The sequence below is a fragment of the Carassius gibelio genome, chromosome A2 (genome assembly GCF_023724105.1).
Source record: "Carassius gibelio isolate Cgi1373 ecotype wild population from Czech Republic chromosome A2, carGib1.2-hapl.c, whole genome shotgun sequence".
NCBI lineage: Eukaryota > Metazoa > Chordata > Actinopteri > Cypriniformes > Cyprinidae > Carassius > Carassius gibelio.
In genome coordinates, this window is record NC_068372.1 from 21,152,481 (window position 1) to 21,176,304 (window position 23,824).

The window sequence follows — 23,824 nt, forward strand, 5'->3', positions numbered from 1 at the left end:
CTAAGTACCAACCCTACCATTTCTATAGGAGTTCCCCTAGGAGTTCCCCTGCGAGTTTGACAGCTGTCCATGACATTACCCCTTACGGACAAAGGACTAGTCTTACATAGCTCAGCAGCGGTGGGTCCTGAAATGATGGAAGCAGATGGCTGCCCCTCTTTCATTGAAAAGAGAGACAAATGAAAACTGAGCTTTTTCATTGGAAAACGGTCACAATGCATGCAAATTGCCCCCTAAAGGACGTTGCGTGCTCTTCGCCGAAACAAAAAATGCAGAGATTGCGTGTGTCATCAGGTGTCAAATAACAACGACACAGATGCACACATCTTCTAAACGTTTTACTAGTGCTCACCATGATGTTGTAATAAAGATCACTCTTACCACGTTCAAAATGTATGCTTCAGACAAAAATTGAGCATCGCGTTTGTTCAGTCAGGCCATGTTAGTCACGCTTGCATCAGCTGACAGTCAGCTGTTCCTGACATGTACCAATCCAGTCTTGACACCTATCACCTGCGGTCTATTTAAATTCCCATTATTCAGTGTCTCTTCCATCGCATTGCTGCGTGCAATTAACTCCCTCCTCCAACCCCAACTCCACCAACTGAACCTGTAATCCAATCTAACTTGTTCTTTCTTTACAGTGTGTTCATTGGAAGCATTCTCTATCACATTTTGTTTACAACTCATGTAATTGTGAATTGTAATTATATATGCTTATAATGGTTCTGTTCTGTACCCAAGGGGGGTTTGTCTTGCTGCTCTCCCCGCTCTGTCCAAGCATGGCTGCATGGACAGGCGTAACCATAGAACCCAGAACATAACCATACCGCCAACACTAACTGTATGCAATTATAATTGTCATAAATATACTTGACGGAAGTGGACCTGATTGAACAGTCAGTGAAGACAAAGAAGTGGATGACATGTTCTCCTGGCACCTTTTATACTGTAGTCGCACCAGTAGTGACGTCATGGGCTGTCGCCAGCCAACGTGTTGTTGGTGTTTTTCAATGTATGCTTCAGACACGGGTCACAACGAGGCATTTTCCTGTAGTGACCCCTAGAGGACGCAGTTCGAAGTTCCCTTGAAAGGGAACTGTGATGTACAGCAGCATTTTGTCAAGCTGCTATTTGTTGGAAAAAAAAAGTAGTTAGTGACTGGAAAAAGCAACTTTATTTTGAAAACAACAGAGCTGTTGTCACGCTATAAAAACTTTATTTTTTGTTAGTTAATCCCTAAAAATGCACTCCTGCTTTCCGCAAGGGTCCTCTGTTTGTGCGTTGGACCTAAGTTGTGTTTGTGTTGGAAGAGCTTGTTATTGAATTTCAATGTTGCACCTGTAGTCCAAGACTGCAGGCCTCTCTCTCTCTTACCCTCTCTATTTTCTCTTGCTCTTCCACTCTCTCTCTTTCAGCTCTTTGGCATTTTAGCTGTCAGTTCTATAGTTTAGACGATATGATGGATTGTGACTGGCTTTGCTCATCTGTCATTTTGTCTTTCATGCAGCACACTTTTCTATGGGGTCTGGTGCTTTAGGGTAGATTAACATTCCCATAGATGTCTAAGTGGAAGAAATCTGAAAAGAGAAGACTTGAATGATTCACAGTTCGCCTTTGAATTGGACAAATCAGATTTAAGATGTGTCTATAACTGTCTAACAGTATTACAGGGTAAAACTTGATGTCAACGCAGATCTGATAAAACTTGATCTTTGCAGAATAAATTCCGTTCTATATGGCTTTCATGGTTTGGAAATATTTAGAGGGATAATTCAGAAAACATCACACTTTCAGTTCAGATGTTTTATCTGTACTGTTCTATCTTACTCACAGCTGTGCATGAAATAATAAACATAGAACAATGTATATAATGCATGGAATTTCAGCTATAAGGATTTTGCTTTTCTTTAAAAAGTCTAAAACAGTTTTATTCATAACAGTTATGAGGGAAAAACAATCATGTTGCTTAAACACAACTTTCTTGAGTCTCTTAGGTACAGGGCCGCTGCTGGCCAAAGTGGTGCCCTAAGCAGGATTGTATGGCTGTGCCCCCCTTCCTCAAATATGATGATAAAAAAAAAACACCTACTATAGGGGTGAAAATAGAACTTTAATCAAATAAATAAGTACATGAATAAATGGTATTATTTACAAATTACAATTGTAGCTCTTGACATTTTTATTTTATAGTCTCAAGCATTCAGAAATCACGCAAAAGGAAATTAAGCAGTTTTACTATGATAAAACCATGGTTTATTTTTGTAAGGGTTGTGATATGCATGTTTTTTTGTTGAAGAATTTATAAAGGCTGTGTCATCTATAGCAAAAAGGTGGCCAAAAATGAAAGATAAAGTGAATATTTGAATTAAATGTTTGGTCAGTATCCTAAACAAGGATTTGATTGTCCTGTAAGTGTATCACCAGCAACTTTCACAGGAATGTGACTGAAAGTGATAAACGGGCCTTGTTTTTACCTAAATGATTTATAATTTATTTTAATATATATATCAAAAATATACAGTATTGTATATAAAGTATTCACCTTATATGTACAGTGTAAGGTGTGCATTGTAGCTGACACCTAAATTAACACATTACAATTGTTTTATGACTGCAAGTCTTTCTCCTCAAATACTATTGAGCTTCAAATTTGAGCCCATGTGAAAAAGTAGCATAATAACATATGATTTACAGTTTATTGTAATAAATATCAAACATTCAATTCAATTGTGCATTATAGCCGACAACTAGATGAACAATTACAGCTGTTTTTATGACTGTAAGTCATTCTCCTCAAATGCTACTGACATTAGACAAGTGTATGCCAATATCGCATGTAACTTTAGAGACGGTCCCTAAATGTGAGACTCTCGAACGTCCAATGTCAACCCAACTTTTATGCCAGTTTTTTTTTTTTTTTTTTTTTTTTTTTTTTTTTGCTTTCTTTAGTTTTCTTTTCTATGTGCCGGATTGCTTATGTCCTGTACCCGGCATAGATTTCCATCCTTTAATTATGAACATTCAGCCGCAAGCATGAGGTGTGAGCGGTCACAAGCGTGGATGGGACGCATCAGCACACATCCCTCTGGAAGTTGGTGCCCTACGCAGACTGTGTACTCTGTGTATAGGGAGTGGTGGTACTGTTGATTTGACACACAAATCATATAACAAACAATTAGAGAGGTTTCCATTTAAGAATCTGTTGAATAAATGAATCAGTGACTCACATATAACACACAAAAAGATAAAAACTTGTTGAAACAGTCACTTTAGCCAATCAGTGAATGAATCTCAACATTTTTGTACCACAGTTACATAAGGAGTCTATTTGTAGCTTCCAGTTTATGGTTCCAACAAAAAAATGGCTGTTTATGTTACTGTGGTCATTTCAGAGTTCATTAATAGAGTCCACAAATTTATTTAATTGAACTTTTAACAGATGTCGTCTCTGATTCTTCTCTTTTTAGGCTCTAGATTCGTTCTGCTTCAGGGCAGCCAGTTGGACGCATCTGATTGGCTGAACCCAGCCCAAGTGCTGCTGTACTACCAGCAGAATGCCAGTGGCCCCTGGGTCAATGATCTATGTGGTCGCCGTCTCTTGGACCCCTGTGAGCACCAATGTGACCCAGATACAGGTACAACACCACCCTGACATGATTATGTACTTCACACAGCTCATGTAGAAAGTCTGACACCAGGAGCAACACACACTCTGAGGGACATACTTAGGATAGTTCATCTGAGAATCTGAAAAGTCATTTCAAAATCATCACTAAAGTCACCTTCATGTCTTCTAAACTTTCCCCTTTTTGTGAAATTCAAGAGAAGATATTTTGTAAAATGTCTTAGTGTTGGAAAAAAATGTTGTCCATATAATGAAAATCAGTCCAATAATGTTGTTTTGGACCCCACTGAACATTCTTCACATTCTTATTTTATGATCCATTTAAGAAAGTAAGTCATACTGGTTTAACTTGACATGAGAGTTTCATTTTTGAGTGAACTGTCAATCTGCACATTGGAGATTTATTTATTTATTTATTTATTTTTGCCTTGAATTCGTTAGTCTGTGTCTTTGCCTATTAATCGTAAAATATTTTTTCCCCACCCTTTCGCCCTAGTGAATGAATGCCCATCCCCTTCACTGTGTAAAATCAATGTGTTCACCAAACTGCAGTTGTAATACAGCTTCCTTTAAAGAGCAGAAGGGACAAGAGAGAAAGGCTTAGCTCTGATTCATCTGTCTGTTCATTTGCAGATTTCTCTGAAGGTGTCTCTCTTGAGTGAACAGTATTAAGTAATGAAAGCTTAATTGAGCAAGAGCTGTGAGGACAATAATTCTTGGCAATGAATCTTTGTAATGTAAAACTTGGGCTTATACAGCTTGAGTGACCTGGATTAGAATTTTTTTTCTTCCTTTGTTGGGACGTAAATTAGGCAAAGCACAGATTAAATGGAATGCCTTAACTTCAGGATATTCTGAGCCAGGGATGCATTAATATTCTAGATGACATTTATTCAAAAATGTTGAGTTTAGGGCTGAAACGATTCCTCGAGTTAACTCGATTACAAAAAATGATCGAGGCAAATTTCTCTGCCTCGAAGCCTCTTTTAATTTATTTTAAATCTCACGTCAGGTTCTTTCGCAATGATTTTTTTAATGTGACACAAAGCGTTTGCGTCACCCACAAAGCGGCAGGAGACACAAGCGCTGTGTCCAAAATCACATAATGCACGGAGTCAGCAGTGTTTTGATTTGAGGACGCAGGCAAACGTAAAGAGAACGTCGTGGCATGTGTCCATTACAAGATATATCAAAAATATAAATATATATAATCCAGTCATAAAAACGGAATTTACAGTCTATTTAAATATGAATCCTGCATGTTCTGCGTGTCACTGTTAATGAATGGAGCAGAAGCGCGTCTTCCTTTATCAAACACACTGAAGTGCGCGTGATGCTCGCGGTGATTTCAGCGTCTGCTGTCTCACTAAATAAGGACGTGAACACATGAACAACATCTCCAGAACTGTTCTGAGAGTCACTTCATGAGCATTTGACCGTTTTATTTGAGTAAAACTAGCATCATATCACATACACAGAAATGCAAAGGTAAGTCGGTCAACCCATCAAAATTAAGTCCGGTTAAAGACTATTGTTCAGCAGAATGTGCATAGCCTACTTCAAAAAAAAAAAAAAAAAAAAAAAAAAAAAAAAAAAAAATATATATATATATATATATATATATATATATATATATATATATATATATATATATATATATATATATATATATATATATATATATAAATCAAACATTTTTTTTTTTTAGGTATAAAATAATTAAATGTTTATTTTTGATGTATGCATTGCATTCTATGCATTTATAAAATAAAATAAAACAAATTCTAAAAAGGGAAACTTAGTTGTTCATTTTAAGAGACCCAGGAGTCTTATTTTCTCTTTCATAATTAATATTGCACTTTAATTAAGCAAAAACACATTTTATCCGATTACTCGATTTATCGATGGAATTTTTGGTAGAATACTCGATTAAAATATTCAATAGCTACAGCCCTAGTTCAGTTGTATGTTAACACTCCAGATGAACTTATACCATATAAGATTTTAGCAGTTTGAATGCAAAATTGTCAGGTTTCACTTTGTCTTGACTTTCGAATAATTTCAAATGTATTTAGCTGTTACATTTCACTATATAAAGCTAATGTCATGGATTTACTCTAATACAGTATGTGGGCAGTTTTCCTCCTATCACCATATTTATGCAGTACATACAGTATTAACCTATTAGGTAGAAAAATCAATACATGCATCAAATAAATGCAAAGTAAGTATTTTCCAGACATTTTAATTATATCTTTAATTATAGTTGTAGTTCAATGATAATATAAAACAGATAGCAGCCTTTGCAATATAGGAAGGCCTTGTCGTCATATTTGGAGGTCCTTAGCTTAATTAACACCATTTTCCAATTGCTTTTTGTTCTGTTTAACCTTATTATTTTTTAAATGTCAGTACACACTATACCTATGAAATTTATTAGAATATTGCTGAATAATCTCAGGCAGTGGGCAGAATTGTTTTCTGTATGCATCATGAATCTGCATTTTACCACAAAAGACTGCAAAATTGTTAGCTGATATTGATCTTTTCCATTTTTATAGTTGTTTCAGTCAGGCAAAACATAGTCAACAGACACACAGTAACATCAAAATGAATAGCAATAAATTCACATTATAGCTATTTTCCCAGTAATCTGCAGCAGGAATCAGTCCAACATTGTTATCATTTGTCGACAAGTTCCTCCTGTTTGCATCCATAATTCAAAAGAGAAGCTCTACTGGCCTTTGAAAAGTGAATCTTCCAACACTAAATGAATCAAAGTTGGACCGTTGGGAACTCGCCTTGCTTTCCTCCAAATGAAATCTAAAAGGATGAGACCTTGGTTCTGCCACGGTTCAATAATTGCATTGTGCTGTCGGTGTGTGGGGGATGGGGGGATAGACTACGTGGTTGGAGGATATTCACGGAAAACTGTAAGACTGTCTCAATAAAACAGGAGAGGGAGATACTGATGAAAGCTAGGATGGGGAGTGACAATAACTGGAGCTGTGTGCACTTTAAAAAAGATTGTGTATCAGAGGCGCAGAGGATGTGTAAAAGCCGAGATGAGAATCAGACTGATAACAAGCCTCTGGGAGACCCTTTTCACTTCCCTCATTTCCATCAGACTTTAGTGGACATTTATTAAACAAGAACACGCAATGTTGTGTCTCGGGCTACCTGATCCTTGCACTTTCATTTCATTAATTTGACTGAATAATAGATACCCTACATACACTCTCAGTGGTCACGGAAAGAGATGAATTATTTGGGACTTAAAAACTTCATTAATAAGTAATTCTACATAGTCACTTTCTCTGTCTAAATCCAAGAGTAGTGATTTTTTTACACACACACACACACACACACACACACACACACACAACGTTTGTTTTTTGTGAAAAGTGGGGACATCCCATAGATGTAATGGTTTTTATACTGTACAAACTATATATTCTATATCCCTACACTAACCCTAACCCTCACAGGAAACTTTGTGCATTTTTTACTTTCTCAAAAAAAAAAAAAAAAAAAAAAAAAACAAATTCTCTATGATTTATAAGCGTTTTGAAAAATGGGGACATGGGTTATGTCCTCATAAGTCACCCTCTCCTTGTAATACATGTGTCATTCCCATTTCATTATACAGAGTTGTGTCCTGATATGTCACAAAAATAAGAGCACACACACACACAAATATATAAACTGGAGAAGTCAGCACTAAAATCCAACATATTATACCTTGTTTGCCTTTTCACATAATAGGTCAGTTAGTATTCGATAAATTGGACAAAGTTGTTGAAATAATTAGTTTTGGTTGTTACATGCTGAAATGTAAATCATACACACACTTTAATAAAGCCAAATCAGTTTTTGTCACAAGTAAATACGTTGGTTGACTTAAGACATAACACAAGACACTTTTTTTTTGTGCCACCTGCTGTGGTGTATTTGTGTGATATGAAGAAATGCTCACTGAACAAATCAGTGAACGAATCATTTTGGTGAAAATCAAAGAATCTTGTGAAAGAATAAACATTTCCACCACTAAATTCCACGCAACATAAATGGATTTTGAAAAATTTTGTTTTTAGTAACCCGCCCCAACACGCTACCCCACAAATTAAGTGCCAATTTCGTAACTTGCCGCGACCCGACCCGCGGGTTATGAGACGACCCGCACATCCCTACTGCACCTTGTTCACCTTTATCTCATGATAGGTTGATGTTAAATTGACTGGTAAAAATGTGTTGAAATGATTAATTCTGGTAAAATATATATACATATATATATATATATATATATATATATATATATATATATATATATATATATATATATATATATATATATATATCATCATTTGAGGTTTTGGAATCAGCATGCACATTAATTAACTGTAATACAATTAGAAAGATTTGTACAGTTCAGATGGAGTACAGCATGTCACACTGCAAGACACTTATTTTGCACCTTCGTACAATTTCAAGTTATTAAGTGATTTTGGCATGTTATTGTTTGACGAGCTTTGACTTATTTTATGCTTGTTAATACTGCAAATCTTTTTCTGCCATGTCACACCCCAGGAAATAAATGTTTGAACATTGGAGTACGTCCACATAAAATTTTAATGGCTTAAATTGATTTTATTTTATTTTATTTATTTATTTAGTGTTTTCACTTTTTATTGGGTTCTTAATTAGCAACATTTGCAACTATACCCAAGAGAATACCCCCCAAGAAATGCACAGTGCTTAATCAATAGTAGGCTATAAATGATAAAGTATATGTTTTGACCTTTCTATACCTTACTCGCAGTTAAGGAAAAATAAAAATTCCTTCTGCATATATTCTGTGAAGAGATAAATTAACAAGGTATGTATTTCTTATGCTTAAACTAATGGTTGAGCACCTGCTGGATATCCTCAATGATCACTCAATCACAAAGCCACTGGGTACATGTTCCCTGGCAAAATTTTCATTTACCACCCAGAGTCATAAAGGCTTCCTGCATCTCATTTGAATTTATCAAAATGTTATTATTACCTACGGTACAAGTTTAATTTCTGTTTTACAAATTACCTCGGCAAAGCTAAAACAGTTAACTATGCAAATAATAGCAGTGCTAGACCTTGTTCTTGGCCTGCCAAAATGTGCTAATGATCAGTAATAGATCAAATAAAGTGTTTATGACTGACAAGGGACTTTTTGCACTCAACTTTTTTTTTTTTTTTCTATTTTAATATATTTTAAATGTGCAATGACACGTATTCCTGCAATGTCAAAGCTAATTCTTCAGCAGATACTACTTCAGTCTTCAGTGTCACATGATCCATCAGAAATCATTCTAATATGCTTATTTCTTACTATTATCATGTAAATAACAGTGCTGCTTAGTATTTTGTGGAAACTGGTTTCTGTGATGAATAGAAAGTTCAAAATAACAGCATTTTAAGAAATATAAATATATTGGATCTAATTTTGTAAATGTATTTACAGTTACTTTTGACTAATTCAATGCTACCTTGCTGAAAAAAAGTACTGTAAAATATATATTTAGCAAAAGTTTGAAAAGACAAAAGTTGACTGCTAATACAGCAACAGCAACTGTATATTATAAATGATGAATGTAGTATATAGTTGGCTTTCTCTCCAGTTTGCATCTTTTACACCACACAGTTGCCCAAGAATACAATTTTCTCTTGTTTGTCAGAGCATCGGTTTTGCACATCCAATATTATTCTGCATAATGCAGAATTTAAGGTAACCTATACTGCATTAGCAGAGCTCTGGGTGTATGACATGAGAAGTCAACACAATCACTGACGTTGTCCAAGTGTGTTGATGACTGCTGCTGTGCACAGAATGCACAGGCCTTAGCCTTTTCTATATATTTTCCCCCCACACATAACACAATTGTTACCATGTTGGTCAGCGCAGTTTTTCCTGTGCCCCTTTGTATTTGCATCAGTCTGCTCACATGCGTCCTGCGAAGGGTGCAGCTTCATCAGCCCTATGAACCCAAATAATGACCAACATGCCTGTGGTTTGGCCTGACAAGGATAAGTACTGAAGAGGGCTGACACGGGAATCTGCTGTGCCTGCATATATGCTTCAACACACACACACAACAGCACCCATTTATAGCACTGCACATCTGGAGAATCACCACATTAACATAAACATGACAATGAGGTCATTTTCACTTGACCCTGAAGGGGGTGAATGAATATCTGTTATACAGAGAGATGATTAGACTACAGATCGGGGTTTGGTGACAATGTAAGGAGGTAATTGCAAAGTACAGGAGAAGTCATGCAACTCCATAGATGGGTAAAATCAGTATGTCATGTTCACAGCTGCTTCACACATTAGTCTGAATGGGTTAAACTGGTGAAAATGGACTAAAAGTAAACAAGTCAGTAGTTCAGGAAACATTAGTTCCTGCATTTAAATGACCTTGAAATAGGTCTGGACACAGTATAATGTAGTATGATCAATTATTAATAAAACATCTGGGGTTGTGAATGTTCTCAAAAATGAAACAAAATGCAAAATAGATTTTATTATTTACTTTCTAGGGATGTTATTCAATAAAATCCCTTCACCAAAAATGACAATGGTAACTGCATTTTTTATTTTTTATTTTTTTTTTTGAGGAAAAAAGAAAAGTGACTGCTTCCGTAACTGTTGTTTAAATAAAACTAAATTATTATAGAGAGAATATTAGCCACAATTGTCATAAAAATGAAAATAAGAACTATTCTGAAAGCTTCTTAAAAGGTATTTCTCTACATTTAAAAACTAGATGGTGGATTAAAACTAGATTGATCACAATAGAATGGAGAAAAATCCGAAGTGTCTCTAGTCACATTTTTTTAAGTTAAATAAACGTCTTTCTTCAGTTCTTTAACTGACAAGGAGTCAGCAAGTTGCTGGAAAAAAGTGAGACTCCCATCTAGCACTTTTACGTATAAGAAAAACTAATTAAAAACAGCACAGTTAGACACATCTTTTTTTTCTTTTCTTTTTTTTGAAAAGTTATTTGCAGCATTTGAAGGTAGTCCTTAAGTAATGTATGATGATTTTACATAGTAACAATAGTGTTTTGGCAGAAAGCTGGTGCCATCCTAACTGATTTCCTGCAGGGACACATGTCAATCACTGCTCAGCACAGCTGTATGATACTAATAATGCTTTTCTCTTATTATCAGTGATGATGTACTTTGTCTGCTTGCAGGAGAATGTCTCTGTTTCGATGGCTACATGAAGGACCCTGTTCATAAGCATCTATGTATTCGCAATGAATGGGGCCCAAATCAGGGGTGAGTACCATACCATACAAACATGGATCTGTCACCTTGAAGTTGGCCATGCTTCTTATCTGTAGTAAAAATGTCTCCAGTGCCGATAGCCAGCCAGGTGTTATGCACTGTAGGGAAATAAAATTGGCTTGTTTGAATTAATTAGCTTTTTTGCATGATGCTTTTACTCTGGAATTGGAAAAGAGATTAGCACAGCGAAGCTCTGGGTCATTTTAGATTTGCGTGACAGTGATTTACATTTCAGTATATTGCGTTACATGCTTAAGAAAGTATGTGTCTTGCATGCCTCGTATCCAAGTGCTGCTGCTAAAATGATCAAAGAGAAATAACTATTTTGAAATTCTGCTGAAATTCTTTTAGTTTCAAAACTTGTGTTGTTACCTTCATATTTTAGCGGAAGATTTAATATAATTTTAACTGCATCTGAACAGATGGTATCTTTAATCTGAGGTAAAGTTGTCAGTGCACTTAACTAAGCTGCTGCTTCTTAAGTCAACCGATAGTTGAAGCACAAATACTACTAGAGAATGGCACAAAATAAAAGGGTGTCTAGATATAGTCAAAACACTTAAATGTTAGGAGTCCCTAATACCGGAAAAACTTGTATTTAAGATGTTTGAAGTTAATTAGACCTTCCCTGAGGAGATTTTCACATGCTCATCTGGGTTTGAGGCTGTCGCTCTGGAGCAGTTTGATTAAGAATTGGAGGTGAGGAAATCCTTGGCATTTTAATTTAGGAGAGAGATAGAAGTGATGATAGTTGGCGAGATGGATCCGATAATTAGAAATCAAATTATAACAATCAGGAAGATTGCCTTAAGGGAGTGGAATAGTGCTGAATGTGCTTACTGTGAAGGTGTGAACAGTTTTTAATTGACTCTAACACTTAGTGGTGGAGAAAGAAAGTCCATTGCTTTTTAAAGTTTCAAGGTGCCAAGATCTTTCCTAAACACTTTCCTGCAAATGTTCATATATAGCTACTTATTCCCTATTTTACACAGTATATTAAGGGAATATTTCACCCCCAAAATAATAACTTATGCTTTACCGTGTCAAAGTGAATTATACTATCAAACATCATGTTGAATAAATTGCAGAAGTAGCATTTATTTAAGGTTGTCTTACATAGTGGCTATATAACTGACCCCATGATTTGCTGTGTAATACTGACAAAAAATGTAGATGTTGTAGTAAAAACTGAAATTTAAAAAAATATATATTTTAACCTTTCTGTGTAATAGATTCTCAGAATGCTCCTGCTTTGGGTTCTCTTTTGGTGGATTGTGAATTCTGCAGGACAGATGTTGATGGATAAACAGCAGTAGGGGATCTGTGGTGTGAAGTGGTCTAACCAGGCTGTGACTGCTCTTTTGCTGTTAGTACTTATTTAGAGAGGCATCAGCTTCTTGTATTTTCTCTTATACTGCAGTGACAGACTCTGTCCCCACAGCTGCCTCCCTGAATCTCCATCAGTTCACATAGAGCTTTGGATAAACACACACTTGAAGTCACGCTCACGTCTGTATGACACTGACGAACAGAGATGCTACTGTCGGGTCACAGTTTTTACAAACAACATCTGCTGGAGGAGTTTCTGTGATATTCATATTGGGGACATAATTGGTCTGATGCGAGTTCACAAAGGAACTCCCTTTTATAAGATGGTTATGTTTTCATCATAAAGTCATCTCAAAGGTCACATGGCTTTAGTGAAGACTGGGGCTGTTTAACAATGAATGAAGAGTCTATAGTGTGACGTACAGTTTGTAAGGTGTTCATTATTATTATATATATATATATATATATATATATATATATATATATATATATATATATATATATATATATATTTTGTTTTTGTTTTTTTGTTTTTTTGCCCTTTCTGTTTTGCAGCCCATGGCCCTACACAATTTTCCAACGTGGTTTTGACTTGGTGATGGGAGAGCAGCCATCTGATCGCATTTTTAGGTAAGAAAAATTATCACTTTATTTGTACAATAAAGCTTATGACCAGGTTTAAAATGGGGAGTAAACATATTGAAAATATTAGGAATATTAGAAGTAGTGCGATGAAAAATATATACATAAAATGGGACCAGTTACTAAATAAATAGAACATTCTTTTTTATATGACTACAGAAAATATGCTTTGAAAAAAAAAATAAAAAAAGGTGCTGACAAGAATGTAATAGGTTTCTGTTGAGACAGAGTAGCTTGTGAAATAGAGTACACTTATTTTGTCATTTTGGCTAAGCTCACATGTCTTTATTCAACTTCAAAGAGCTCTATTCAGAGTTCAGAAAAACCATGAAAATAGAAAAATGCTGTAATTACTTTTAATACATGCCCACTGAATGTGATTCTTCGTGAATAAAAAAAAAATCATCCATGTACAAAGGCGGGGATTTAGATGATGTTTACCTCTGAGTGTAACTGGAGACTCAAGACTAATCAGTGCACTGCTTTATGTTTCAATCTGTGAGGTGTATGTTTTGGAATATTTAGCAGTGCTAATCCAATTGTAGCAACATATGGTTACCTTCAGTTGCCATGCATAATCTTCATGTTCTGAATTATTCATAGATCTCATCCATGACATTCTGAAGCCCTTTGATTGTTCAAATCTAATTCATCTGCAAAAATCATAAGCTATTTATATGACAAATCTTAAGAACCAGTCTCTTTCTCATTTGAAAACAACACGGGAGGGCATCTTGTAATTGGAATCTGTGTTATAACCTCAAAAGGTGTAAAATCTCATATCCCTTGGCTTTGGGCCACCAAACAAATACATTTCATTGGAACATATATATATATATATATATATATATATATATATATATAGCTTTCAATATCAGAAATAATGCGACTGATTTTTAAAAGTGCAACTATAAAGTTCAATAGTGAGAGATGGAGAGATGTTGGAGAGATGTTAACCGTCTGTGTTTTTTAATTTGGAGATTTTTTTTTTTTTTTTTTTTTACACTCTCTAATCTGATTTGCTTTCCAGTCTGCAGACAATTCAAAAATAGAAATTAAGAACCGTTTAGATTTTAATCATGCGTTACTATGTCTGTAAACATCCAGTGCAAACTATGGTACCCACATCAATATGTTGAGAACTGCTTTTCATAGTTATTTCTTTCCATCCTGTTCTGAGGTTCCATCTTTGTTTGTTATTGAGTCAGTGTGCTGAGATATTTTAAAAGGTACCCTTACTTTTTTGATAGATGTTTTTTTTTCCTTTGAACTTCCACATGTGAGGAGGGAGTTTTATCCCTGCCTCAGCATTTTGTTAGATAATCCATTTACAAACATTTTCTGCAAAACTCAACTGAAGCCATTTCACACTATCAGGCAACAATATTCAGATATGCAATACTTCATGTCACTCCCCCTTTTTCTTGAATCTGCATATTAAAAAACGCTTGGGTTAGGTTTCAGCAAATTTGTGGTGTTCAGATATATTTTTTGAGCTTTCAAGGAAATTATGAAACGTGAGTATTGATTGCACTGAAATTTCTGCGTCCAAAATTTGACAGTAATCTATTACTTTAACAGATCAGTTTACCATTAACAGCATATTTTACTAAAAAAAAAAAAAAAAAAACGCTGTGTGCACATGAAATGATCCAGGTTTAATTGGATTTAATGTAAACGGTAGCTGATGATGGATGATATATTGACATAAATGAGCTTGTGGTTACAGCTGATGAGGCACACACTACCTAGGTGTAATGAGATTCATGTAGAGAAGTCCAGACTGATAAGCGCAACTGAAAAACAAGCTTACTGTGTATTACAGCATATTGTGGTCAGAATTCAGACGCAATTGCATTTGCATTTTCTAGTAGTGCAAAATGTATGCATTAAACCCATATTTGCTATTGCGTTTTTCTTAGAAGTCACAATGCTCTTGTTGTCATTAATGCAACTGTTCAAAGTTGCTTGTCTATCCTGTGAGTGTTTTGCGCTTGTTTGTGTGTGAGTGTTTTGTTTTGTTCTTCGAATACTAATATTAATACTAATAATCCTCATTTGTAAGTCGCTTTGGATAAAAGCGTCTGCTAAATGACTAAATGTTAATGTTAAATGTTATCCACTAGTACATGGGGTATTTAATACATCTCATGTAACATGTGTGTTAATAGGAATTAATTTGAAGAGAAGTTCCTCTTTATATGAAAATATGCCATCTTTCCTGAAAAATAACATATTTATTTTAATATGCATAATATATTTTTTATTCTAGATGTTCTAATTTAGAGATGAACATAGTATAATTTCTCTACATATTTTAATATTGATAAAATTGAGAGCACAGTGAGAGCACAACTCTAACTGAAGAACCTGCATTTGAAACTACTTTAAGAAAATAAATAAATTAGGACGTTGGTAGTGGTTTATTTATTCAAACACACAGGAAAAGATGCAAGTTTAATAGACTTAACTGTAATCAAGAAAATAAATTCATTGCACTGTATTAAACAGCAGCAGATGGAGAGTTCCATTTATAGTACACAAGAGAAGGGTAATCTGAAGGTTATAGTTGAGGGTTATTTATTTTTATTTTTTTAATAAATGCAGCCTTGGTGAGCATTAATTACTTATTTCAAAAGCATACCAAATCTTATTGATCCTAAACTTTTGAATGAATGTGTGCATAACAACAACAGCATTAATAATGTCAGGAAACAGTAAAACAATATTCCTATAACATTAACTGCATAATTTATTCATGCCATAATACATACAGGGTCCTCATAAACCCTTACCAAAAAGCAACATTGTTAATTATAAAACAGTTTGCCTCAGTTAGCCTAGTTTGGACAACATTTGGATGAATATTGACAGTCTAGCAAGCGTTTTAATGTAGATTCAACACGATTCACTGATTTTGTTGGCTGTGTGAGACTAATGATAAAATGGCATTTTATTTTTACAGTGTAGGTTTAAATCACATCTTCACATGCTGTAAAAATAAAAATGCTTCCAATAATGTAATCAGATGGTATTTTGTTTGCATAATGCATCTTATGCAAATAGAATTACTGAGGTGATTGTTTAGCTCATATGCATGCTGCCCTTTTGAAATGCATGGATGTAGGAATAAAATGATAGTTGAGTTACTGGGGAAAAAGTAAATGAATGAATAGATCAGTGAGTGACTGCATCAAGTGCATCCTGGCTATTTTTCACATAAAAAACAAAAACAAAACAAAACAAAAAAATGTTTTGCTCATACTCATTTTGTCAGGACTATAGATTGTCTGTCTGTGTGTTTTGCTCCATATGTGTTTCATGTCACCCAGGCTATGTTTACACGTGGGTGGCTATTTTCATAAACGGACATTTCAACCTCTCTGGTTTCAAAAATAACATTGTGCGCACATGTCAGTTTTCCGAAAAGTGTTAATTTAGACATACCCATGTATATATGCCATCAAGAGCAAGCCAAACCTGTTGGTGGCGGTGTAACGAGAAGCTCAAGCCCACGTAAGTCAATCAGAATCGGTTCAGAATTGGTTTCAGAGGCACATTCTCCATTTGCGTGTAAACGAAGGGCGCAAACGAAGGGAAATGTCTTAGTTTTTAAAAATAACCATGTGCGTGTAAACAGGGTCCCAGTTTCTCCCTTGTTTGATTGTGTTCATTTGATTCAGGTGTGTCTTGTCTATTACCCTCATTTAGTTTAGTATTTAAAGTGTTGTCTGTTCTATGGTTCCTTTGTCCAAACGTCCATTTTTATACAAGTCAGTACTGGACAGGACTGCATTTATTGATTGAGTGTTATGACACTAACTGAAATTAAGTGCAGTTAAACAGAGCTAGCTTGTAGATCTGCCAGTTTTCGATTACTCCTACAAACTCTTTGGACCTTCTGTTCTAGGCATTATTTTACAACGCTCATTTGCTTTGTTTTTGTAGTCCTCTATGGACATCCACCCACAAGTTGATCTTATCTGCCTGGACGTCTAAAACCAGGGGGTGGGGGGAGTTTTCAAGGTCAGATAAGCATTCCAGTATGACTCCAGTTTTAAAATGTGCTACTGTTCCAGAGTGAGGGTCAAACAGAAAATGCAGTTATATTTGATTTTGCAGAAGAGAAGAGCAGAAGTGAAAAAGCTTTTTCTATTTTTTTTTAATCAGTTTGAACCTTCAGATGGATCAGTAAGAAAATACATTATTTGTTAAATCCTTGCTTAACTGTGCAGAGGCGGATACAATAAACCAAATGCATAAAAGTATTTACATACATGTGGGAGTCTCTCACGAGGATATATGGAATTGTTTTTCTGGTCAGAAATCCCTCAGCGATTATGAACACTAACATGTCTCTTTTTAAATGTGAAAATGTGTCATTTGTTGTTACCCAAGACATCACTGTTGTTATATTCCTTCCCAGCATTTCAGTTTCACTCATGGACATTTAAAAAAAAAAAAAAATTAAATTGTACAACTACTGTCAACCAAATGCCAATTTTCTTGTCTCACAGTGTAGCAGACTGAATGATGGAACATTTATTTTTATTTTGTTCCTCAAATATTCAGTTTGCATTTTTGTGTTGCAGATTCACATACACTCTTGGAGAAGGCATGTGGCTGCCACTTAGCAAAAGCTTTGTCATTCCTCCAGCTGAGCTGGCCATCAACCCCTCTGCTAAGTGCAAGACAGATATGACTGTCATGGAGGACGCAGTGGATGTCAGGTAGGAGATGACATTTTCAATCTTGTTTCAAGCATGTTTCAAAGAAGAATAGCTGAACACCATGACATACTGAGATGCATTAGTGGATAGTCTGCCTGAAAAGGCAAAAAACAAAAAAAAACAAAAAAAAAACTAGGACTTATTTTAAAACCGTTTGGACCAATCCTTTAGCAGCCTTCCAGTCGTCAGATTAATGTATGATAATGGATCCCTCACAAAGTTCTGGTTTAAAAAAATGTTACCTGTATGTACCCAACTGTTGCCAACCACCATTTTAACTTGCATGCTTATATATATATATATATATATATATATATATATATATATATATATATATATATAATTTTTTTTACATGTATTTATTTATTTATTTATTTATTTATTTATTTATTTATTTATGTAAATATTTTGAATGTCCAGGGTGAAGGTTTTAAACTGCATTTTATAGAAGTTTATAATTTTCCCAGATCTTTAAATAAATCTTAAGAAGGGCATGCTGTGGATCTGTTAGCTTCCATTCCTAATTGAACAAGCATAACATCATAACAACACCTGCATTTGCTTCAGGTCAAAATAGGGCTGAAGAGTTAATTCTGTTGCTACCACATATATACATTTTATACATACTGTATATTTATGTTGTATAAACATTAGGAATCGTTTTCACTGTGCAATTTGACAATGTATTTAAAGAAAAACTGCATTGTCACAATATTAATTACATTTTTTTAACCTATTTTAAAACTGCACTGTTTTTTCTTTTTTATATGGGATGTGCCTTAAAGCTTATTTGAGAGAGTAACAGTAACCAAGGTGGGCAGAGCCTAGCAAAGGGTTCCTTTTTGGATGCAATTGACCAAAATCAATGCTTTAATTAAAGTTGAACCTTATGCATTTTCCTTTTTTTATTATTCATTAATGCCATATTTCACAAGGAACTGTCAAAGATAATTATAAAATGTAGGTTTCTGACAGGCATTACATGCACGTGATAGAAAACGCTTCACTATAGATAAAGTTTGACTAAACTTTAAAAAAAAAAAAAAAAAAAAAAAAAAAGACCAGAAAAAGAAATTCTTAACACTATGGAAAATCCTCAAAGGCAACTGAGCTTGACAAATTAAAGATTACTTATCTTGGATATCTTGGGTGTCTTTAAGTTGACTAGATAATTACGGAAAAGTACAGCAACGTGTCTATGGTTCCAGACTTATAAATAGCTTCTGTGTTTTCAGTGTCTTTTACTAAAGCCATTATGTGGATACATTTAAAGACTTTGTGAGTTAAATAAGTCTCTAAAACACTGGTTTCAAGATCCAGTTGTGTCAGTTATTTCATCCTAACCATATCTTTCTTCAGAAATCCTTTTGAGATTTTTCTGCTGAATATAATAGTGTATAATCTATTGATTTAATTTAGCCACTATACCTGACATTACTATACTAATGTCACTATACCTGACATTATTGCTTGAATGACACCTCTTGTGAGTTGTCAAATGAGGATGATTTACTAGCAAAGGATTTGTATTTATTTATTTATTTTTATTTTTTGCAAAGGCTCAAAATAGATGTGGCTTGACATTTATCCAGACCTCAGAGGGGCTTTGAATGCATTGCCAAAGGGCACATACTGATTTGATTAATTTGTTTTTATCATAAAATTTATTAATCTGTTGATTAATCTCACACTAAATTATCACGATAGCTGCTGCTTAAAGGGACTTTTAAACATTTCAGTGATCAGGGCCTTAAAGGCAGTAACATGAAGTTACTTTTAGAAATTCAATTATAGATATGGTTTTGTTCATCATAAATAATACATTTGGAAATTACCTATACAGCATGCTACTTGCAACTACTTGCAATTATTATTATTATTTTTTTTATTTAATAAAACACCATTTAGTATGTTTTATTTTTTGTTACTATTTTTTTTAAAGCCTTTTGGTTAATGGGGAAATAGGAAGTGTCCTCATAAACCATGTTTCATTGTAGTACCTATGTCAATACACACATTTGTGTCCTCCTAAACCATATAGAACACACTCACTTACATACAGTACTGTACACCCATAACTTGTTTGTTTCCATTTTTTGTTCTTTTAGCTGTTATTGTATTTCATCATATTTGTTTTTGAAGACATGTTCATGGAGGTGTTACTTAGCTACATGCATAAATAAATACCAATATATATGTGGTGGAAAGTATTAGTTTTTATTCCTTTGAAAGGTCTAAGTGTGTCCTACTGATCTCCTGCAGAGTGTCTAGCTTCACAGGGTCCATCGTACAGAATTTGGCAGGCCATGTGGTCCCTTGGCCCTGGGCTTGCTGAACATTGCCTCAATTCCAAGTGTTTTTCAGAGCACTGGAATATTTTGAAGTAACCCACATCATGTTAATAAACATTCGTCAAAAAGATAATTTACTGCCTGATCTTTAAAAGGCTAATACACCCAAATATGAAAATGGCATACATTTCTTCTGCATGATACACAAGAAGTGTCCCTACATGTCTAACATTGTAACATGAGATAAAGTTATGAAAGTAAATGATGAAATTGTATTGTCTAGGTGAACTATGCCATTTAAGGGCTCTTTAATTGAGTCATAGTATGAAAAACCTATAGGGGTACCATTAACCATACTGAAGTGTATAAAAAAAAAAAAAACCTGCACACACACATTTTTAACTCCAACAAAGTTAATATGAGCTATTACAAAATTTGGCTGGCTCACTGGTTGGAATTTAGTCTAGAATTTATTGACTTGGCATAGGGAAATTATACATTTAAGTGCCATTACTTGCACTGATCATCTTTGGACACTGTTAAAGCTGTAATTATTCCTTTGAGAATTAAATATTAGCATAATAACATGTTTTTATGATTATTTGAATGTCTGTGGACTGCAATTCCCTGCACTAGTCAGAGCCTGCTTGTTTGGAAAATCACCATAGCTGTCGACTTTGTACATCGCACAGTAAATATTTGTTCATTTCAAGCACAGAAAACACATTTCACTACTGTTGTGCAAGTGAACCAGTACACCACTTCTACTCCCAGCAGCATAGTCTGATCCAGGGAAAAGCAATCTTGGAACTGCACAGAACAATCAGTTTAGAGAGAATACAGTATAGGCTCTGTATTGGTCTATAAAGGAGATGTTTGGAACGTCATTGCATTTGTTACAGCAGGATTGTTCACCAGGGGTCCACAATCGTAGCAAGCAAGATCATAGGGGGCCTGCCAAATATCGTTTGAAATTGAAAATGTCTAAAACAAAAATACAATAAAGTTAAAGTTCGGAAGTTTCATTGTGTCTCATAGATTAAAATATATTTATTAAAATGTACAATGTAATGTACAATGATACAACTGACAGACTAATGTACAGTTGAAGTAATGCGCATCAACTGATTCTTTCTGAAGAATATCTTTTTTTTTATTATTATTGAGCTGTTGTACAAAAGCGAAATGTATTATTATTATTATTATGCAAAGCTGAGTGCAACATCTTCAGTTACAATGTAGGCTTTAGAACAGTATCAGAGATAATGACAGATTAGTGTCTTAGATTTTGTTTAAAAAGTATTATGTATCACGTTTGTCACAGAATGAATCTTCTATTAGTTGGATGGCCTTCTTTATTAGAATCTTAAGTGAAGGTTCATTTTAATTACTTCTTGCTGGTGTTGAAAAGAACAGGCTGCACTTTTGCAGTGTCTAGTCTGAAAATGCTTGCTTTGTATTGGGAGTTAAGCTACTAATTAGAGCTTCCACAGACTTTCTGTTCTAAGCCCTGCCAATTGAGATGCTTTGTTCGCAGAGGTAGATTTGTCTCAATTTGTTCAAAGTGCCCTCATTACCGTGGAACGGGAGTCATTATATATTCTGCCTTATTACGATAACATCTTCCCCCAACGACCATTACATCACGGCTTTAAAAGGTCTCCCTTCTCTTATACTCCTAGTATTTTGCTGTTGACTGGTGGGAGTGGAAACCGAAGGTGAGTGGTTCAGTAGGGGTGGGTAATACAGCCTCAAAATTCACAATATTTGAAGAATATTTGCGAGAAAAAAAAAAAGGAACATTTTATTGGTGATTGCAATGGCAGGCAGCAGCATGTATTAGTGCAAACAAAATGAAGGGCATTTTCAAACCTTCTCCAAAGAGCTACTGTCATTGATGACAGACACTACTTAATTTGAAGTCTAAATCTATTGTCATAAGGTGGCAGCAGCAGCTGTGTGTTTGACTTGAAGCAGACCAATTGGTGTACAGGGCCATAGATGGGGTTTGCAGGGCTCTGGTGCAGGTTTTACCGATGGGCCCTGTTTGAAATTGTTTAAATAGCACAAATAAACACATATACAAATTAAACAATGTTTACGTTTTTTTCAAGTTCGTAGGTGTCCAGGTACAGAAACTGAATAATTGAATGTAAATAACATTGCATAGTCTTTACTGTATAAATTGAATATAAATTTAAACTACAAAGTAATTCTGTGAAGAGCAGTGAGTGGTTTTCTCCCATTGCATTTCTTGGATTAACATTAAGACAACTGACAGCAGCTAGTAAATTAGGCACGATCACTTTAAGAGAATACGTCCAATATGATACACATTCCATTTCTTTCACAACTGTTTACTTTCACTTAAGACATAACTGACCACATTTTCGAGGATACTTTCAAGGTGACAATTTTGTATGGGTTTGTTGTTTGAAGAGCAAGAAGAGACAGCACAGCGCATGGGTGCTGAATTAAGCTTTTAATGTCTTTTTGTGTTTGTATGTTTAAACTGGCGAGGTGTATTAGTTCGTTCAGGCATGGGAGGAAACGAAGAAGAGCTCAGTTTGGTGTTTGCACAGCTCTCCTGTGTGCACCAAACTCGGCGTGCAAACTCTGAGTTTTTCCACTTCTTCCACCATATAATTCTTATTACCAGTTTAAGGTTTCAGGACATTCCAGAATGCACGATCTGAAAGTTTAGCCTCTAATTGCTTTTTTCTCTGTCTCGCTTTTTTATATTAAGTCATGCACTTATTTGATTGGCATATTTTATTCAACACTGACAGACCATGTCTTCGCTTGGCTTTTAGAAAATAATAATCTTCCACTTCATAACAGAAAAACAAAACTTGGAACGTAAAGGCAGTATTTCTGTCTTGAAACCGAAATCACAGTAGCAGAACTACTGTGAGTCCATTTATCACAGCACTCCACTTCTCCCGCAGCCTGGTGATTTCACACTCTTAAAATATATTAGACAATAAAAGGTCACTGGTTTGCTCCTTTATCTTCACCACTGCCCATTCATATTTCATAGTAATGATAAATATTTGGATGTTTCAAGTGATTCAGAACAGAAAAAAAATAAATATCACCCAATACAATTTTCCAGCACAGCTTAAACCAAGGTCAGAGCAATGGAGTTCATCTGTTCAAGGTTTAGCTATCAGTGCTGTTGCTTACTTTTGCTGCTTTGGAAAGCTTTTCCCTTTAGCTGGATTTATAGTAGCTAATGGAAAACACAATATTCATTTTTAACTTCACATTACTTTCCTCTTTGATATCTAGTTCTTGATATATTTATGTAATTTGTTTTGGATAAAGTAAATATATTATAGTAATCAAGCAGACTGCATCGTCCTAATAATGACTAAAGATGCTAGAGGTCATTTGCAATATTGACCTGCCATGACTAACTGAGTTTTGTATGCGTCATTGTTCATCAGGGAGGAGCTGATGATTTCTTCATCCTTCGACAGTCTGGAAGTGCTGCTCGACTCTTTCGGCCCAGTGCGCGACTGTTCAAAAGACAATGGAGGCTGCAGCCGAAATTTCCGTTGCATCTCTGATCGCAAACTGGACTCCACTGGCTGTGTGGTGAGTTGTCATTGCCTGTCTTATTGTTTTGGGGCTGTAAAAAAAAAAAAAAAAAAAAATCAAATGAATGATATTATGTTGATTAAATTAATCGCATATATAAATACAAGATGAACAAAGCCCCCAATATAGACATGTAATAAACATTACAAAAGGTCTTTAGAAGTCCATATATTAATATTTTTCTATTCATACTACAATTGCTCCAATGGTAGAAATCTCATATACATATATATTAATCTGAAAGCTCCAGTTTTATTTCATTTTTT

The 23,824-nt window shown here is 34.8% G+C and overlaps 1 protein-coding gene across 2 annotated transcripts in view; it reads left to right on the forward strand.

The window, feature by feature from the left end:
* Positions 1–23,824, forward strand: part of astn1 (astrotactin 1) — a 205,213-nt gene that overhangs the window by 74,564 nt on the left and 106,825 nt on the right. For both annotated transcript variants that reach the window (XM_052618992.1, XM_052618999.1), the window contains exons 7-11: positions 3,471–3,638; positions 10,870–10,954; positions 12,848–12,922; positions 17,527–17,664; positions 23,405–23,555. In XM_052618992.1, the coding sequence (XP_052474952.1) occupies positions 3,471–3,638; positions 10,870–10,954; positions 12,848–12,922; positions 17,527–17,664; positions 23,405–23,555 (617 nt within the window). The remainder of the gene's footprint in view (positions 1–3,470; positions 3,639–10,869; positions 10,955–12,847; positions 12,923–17,526; positions 17,665–23,404; positions 23,556–23,824) is intronic.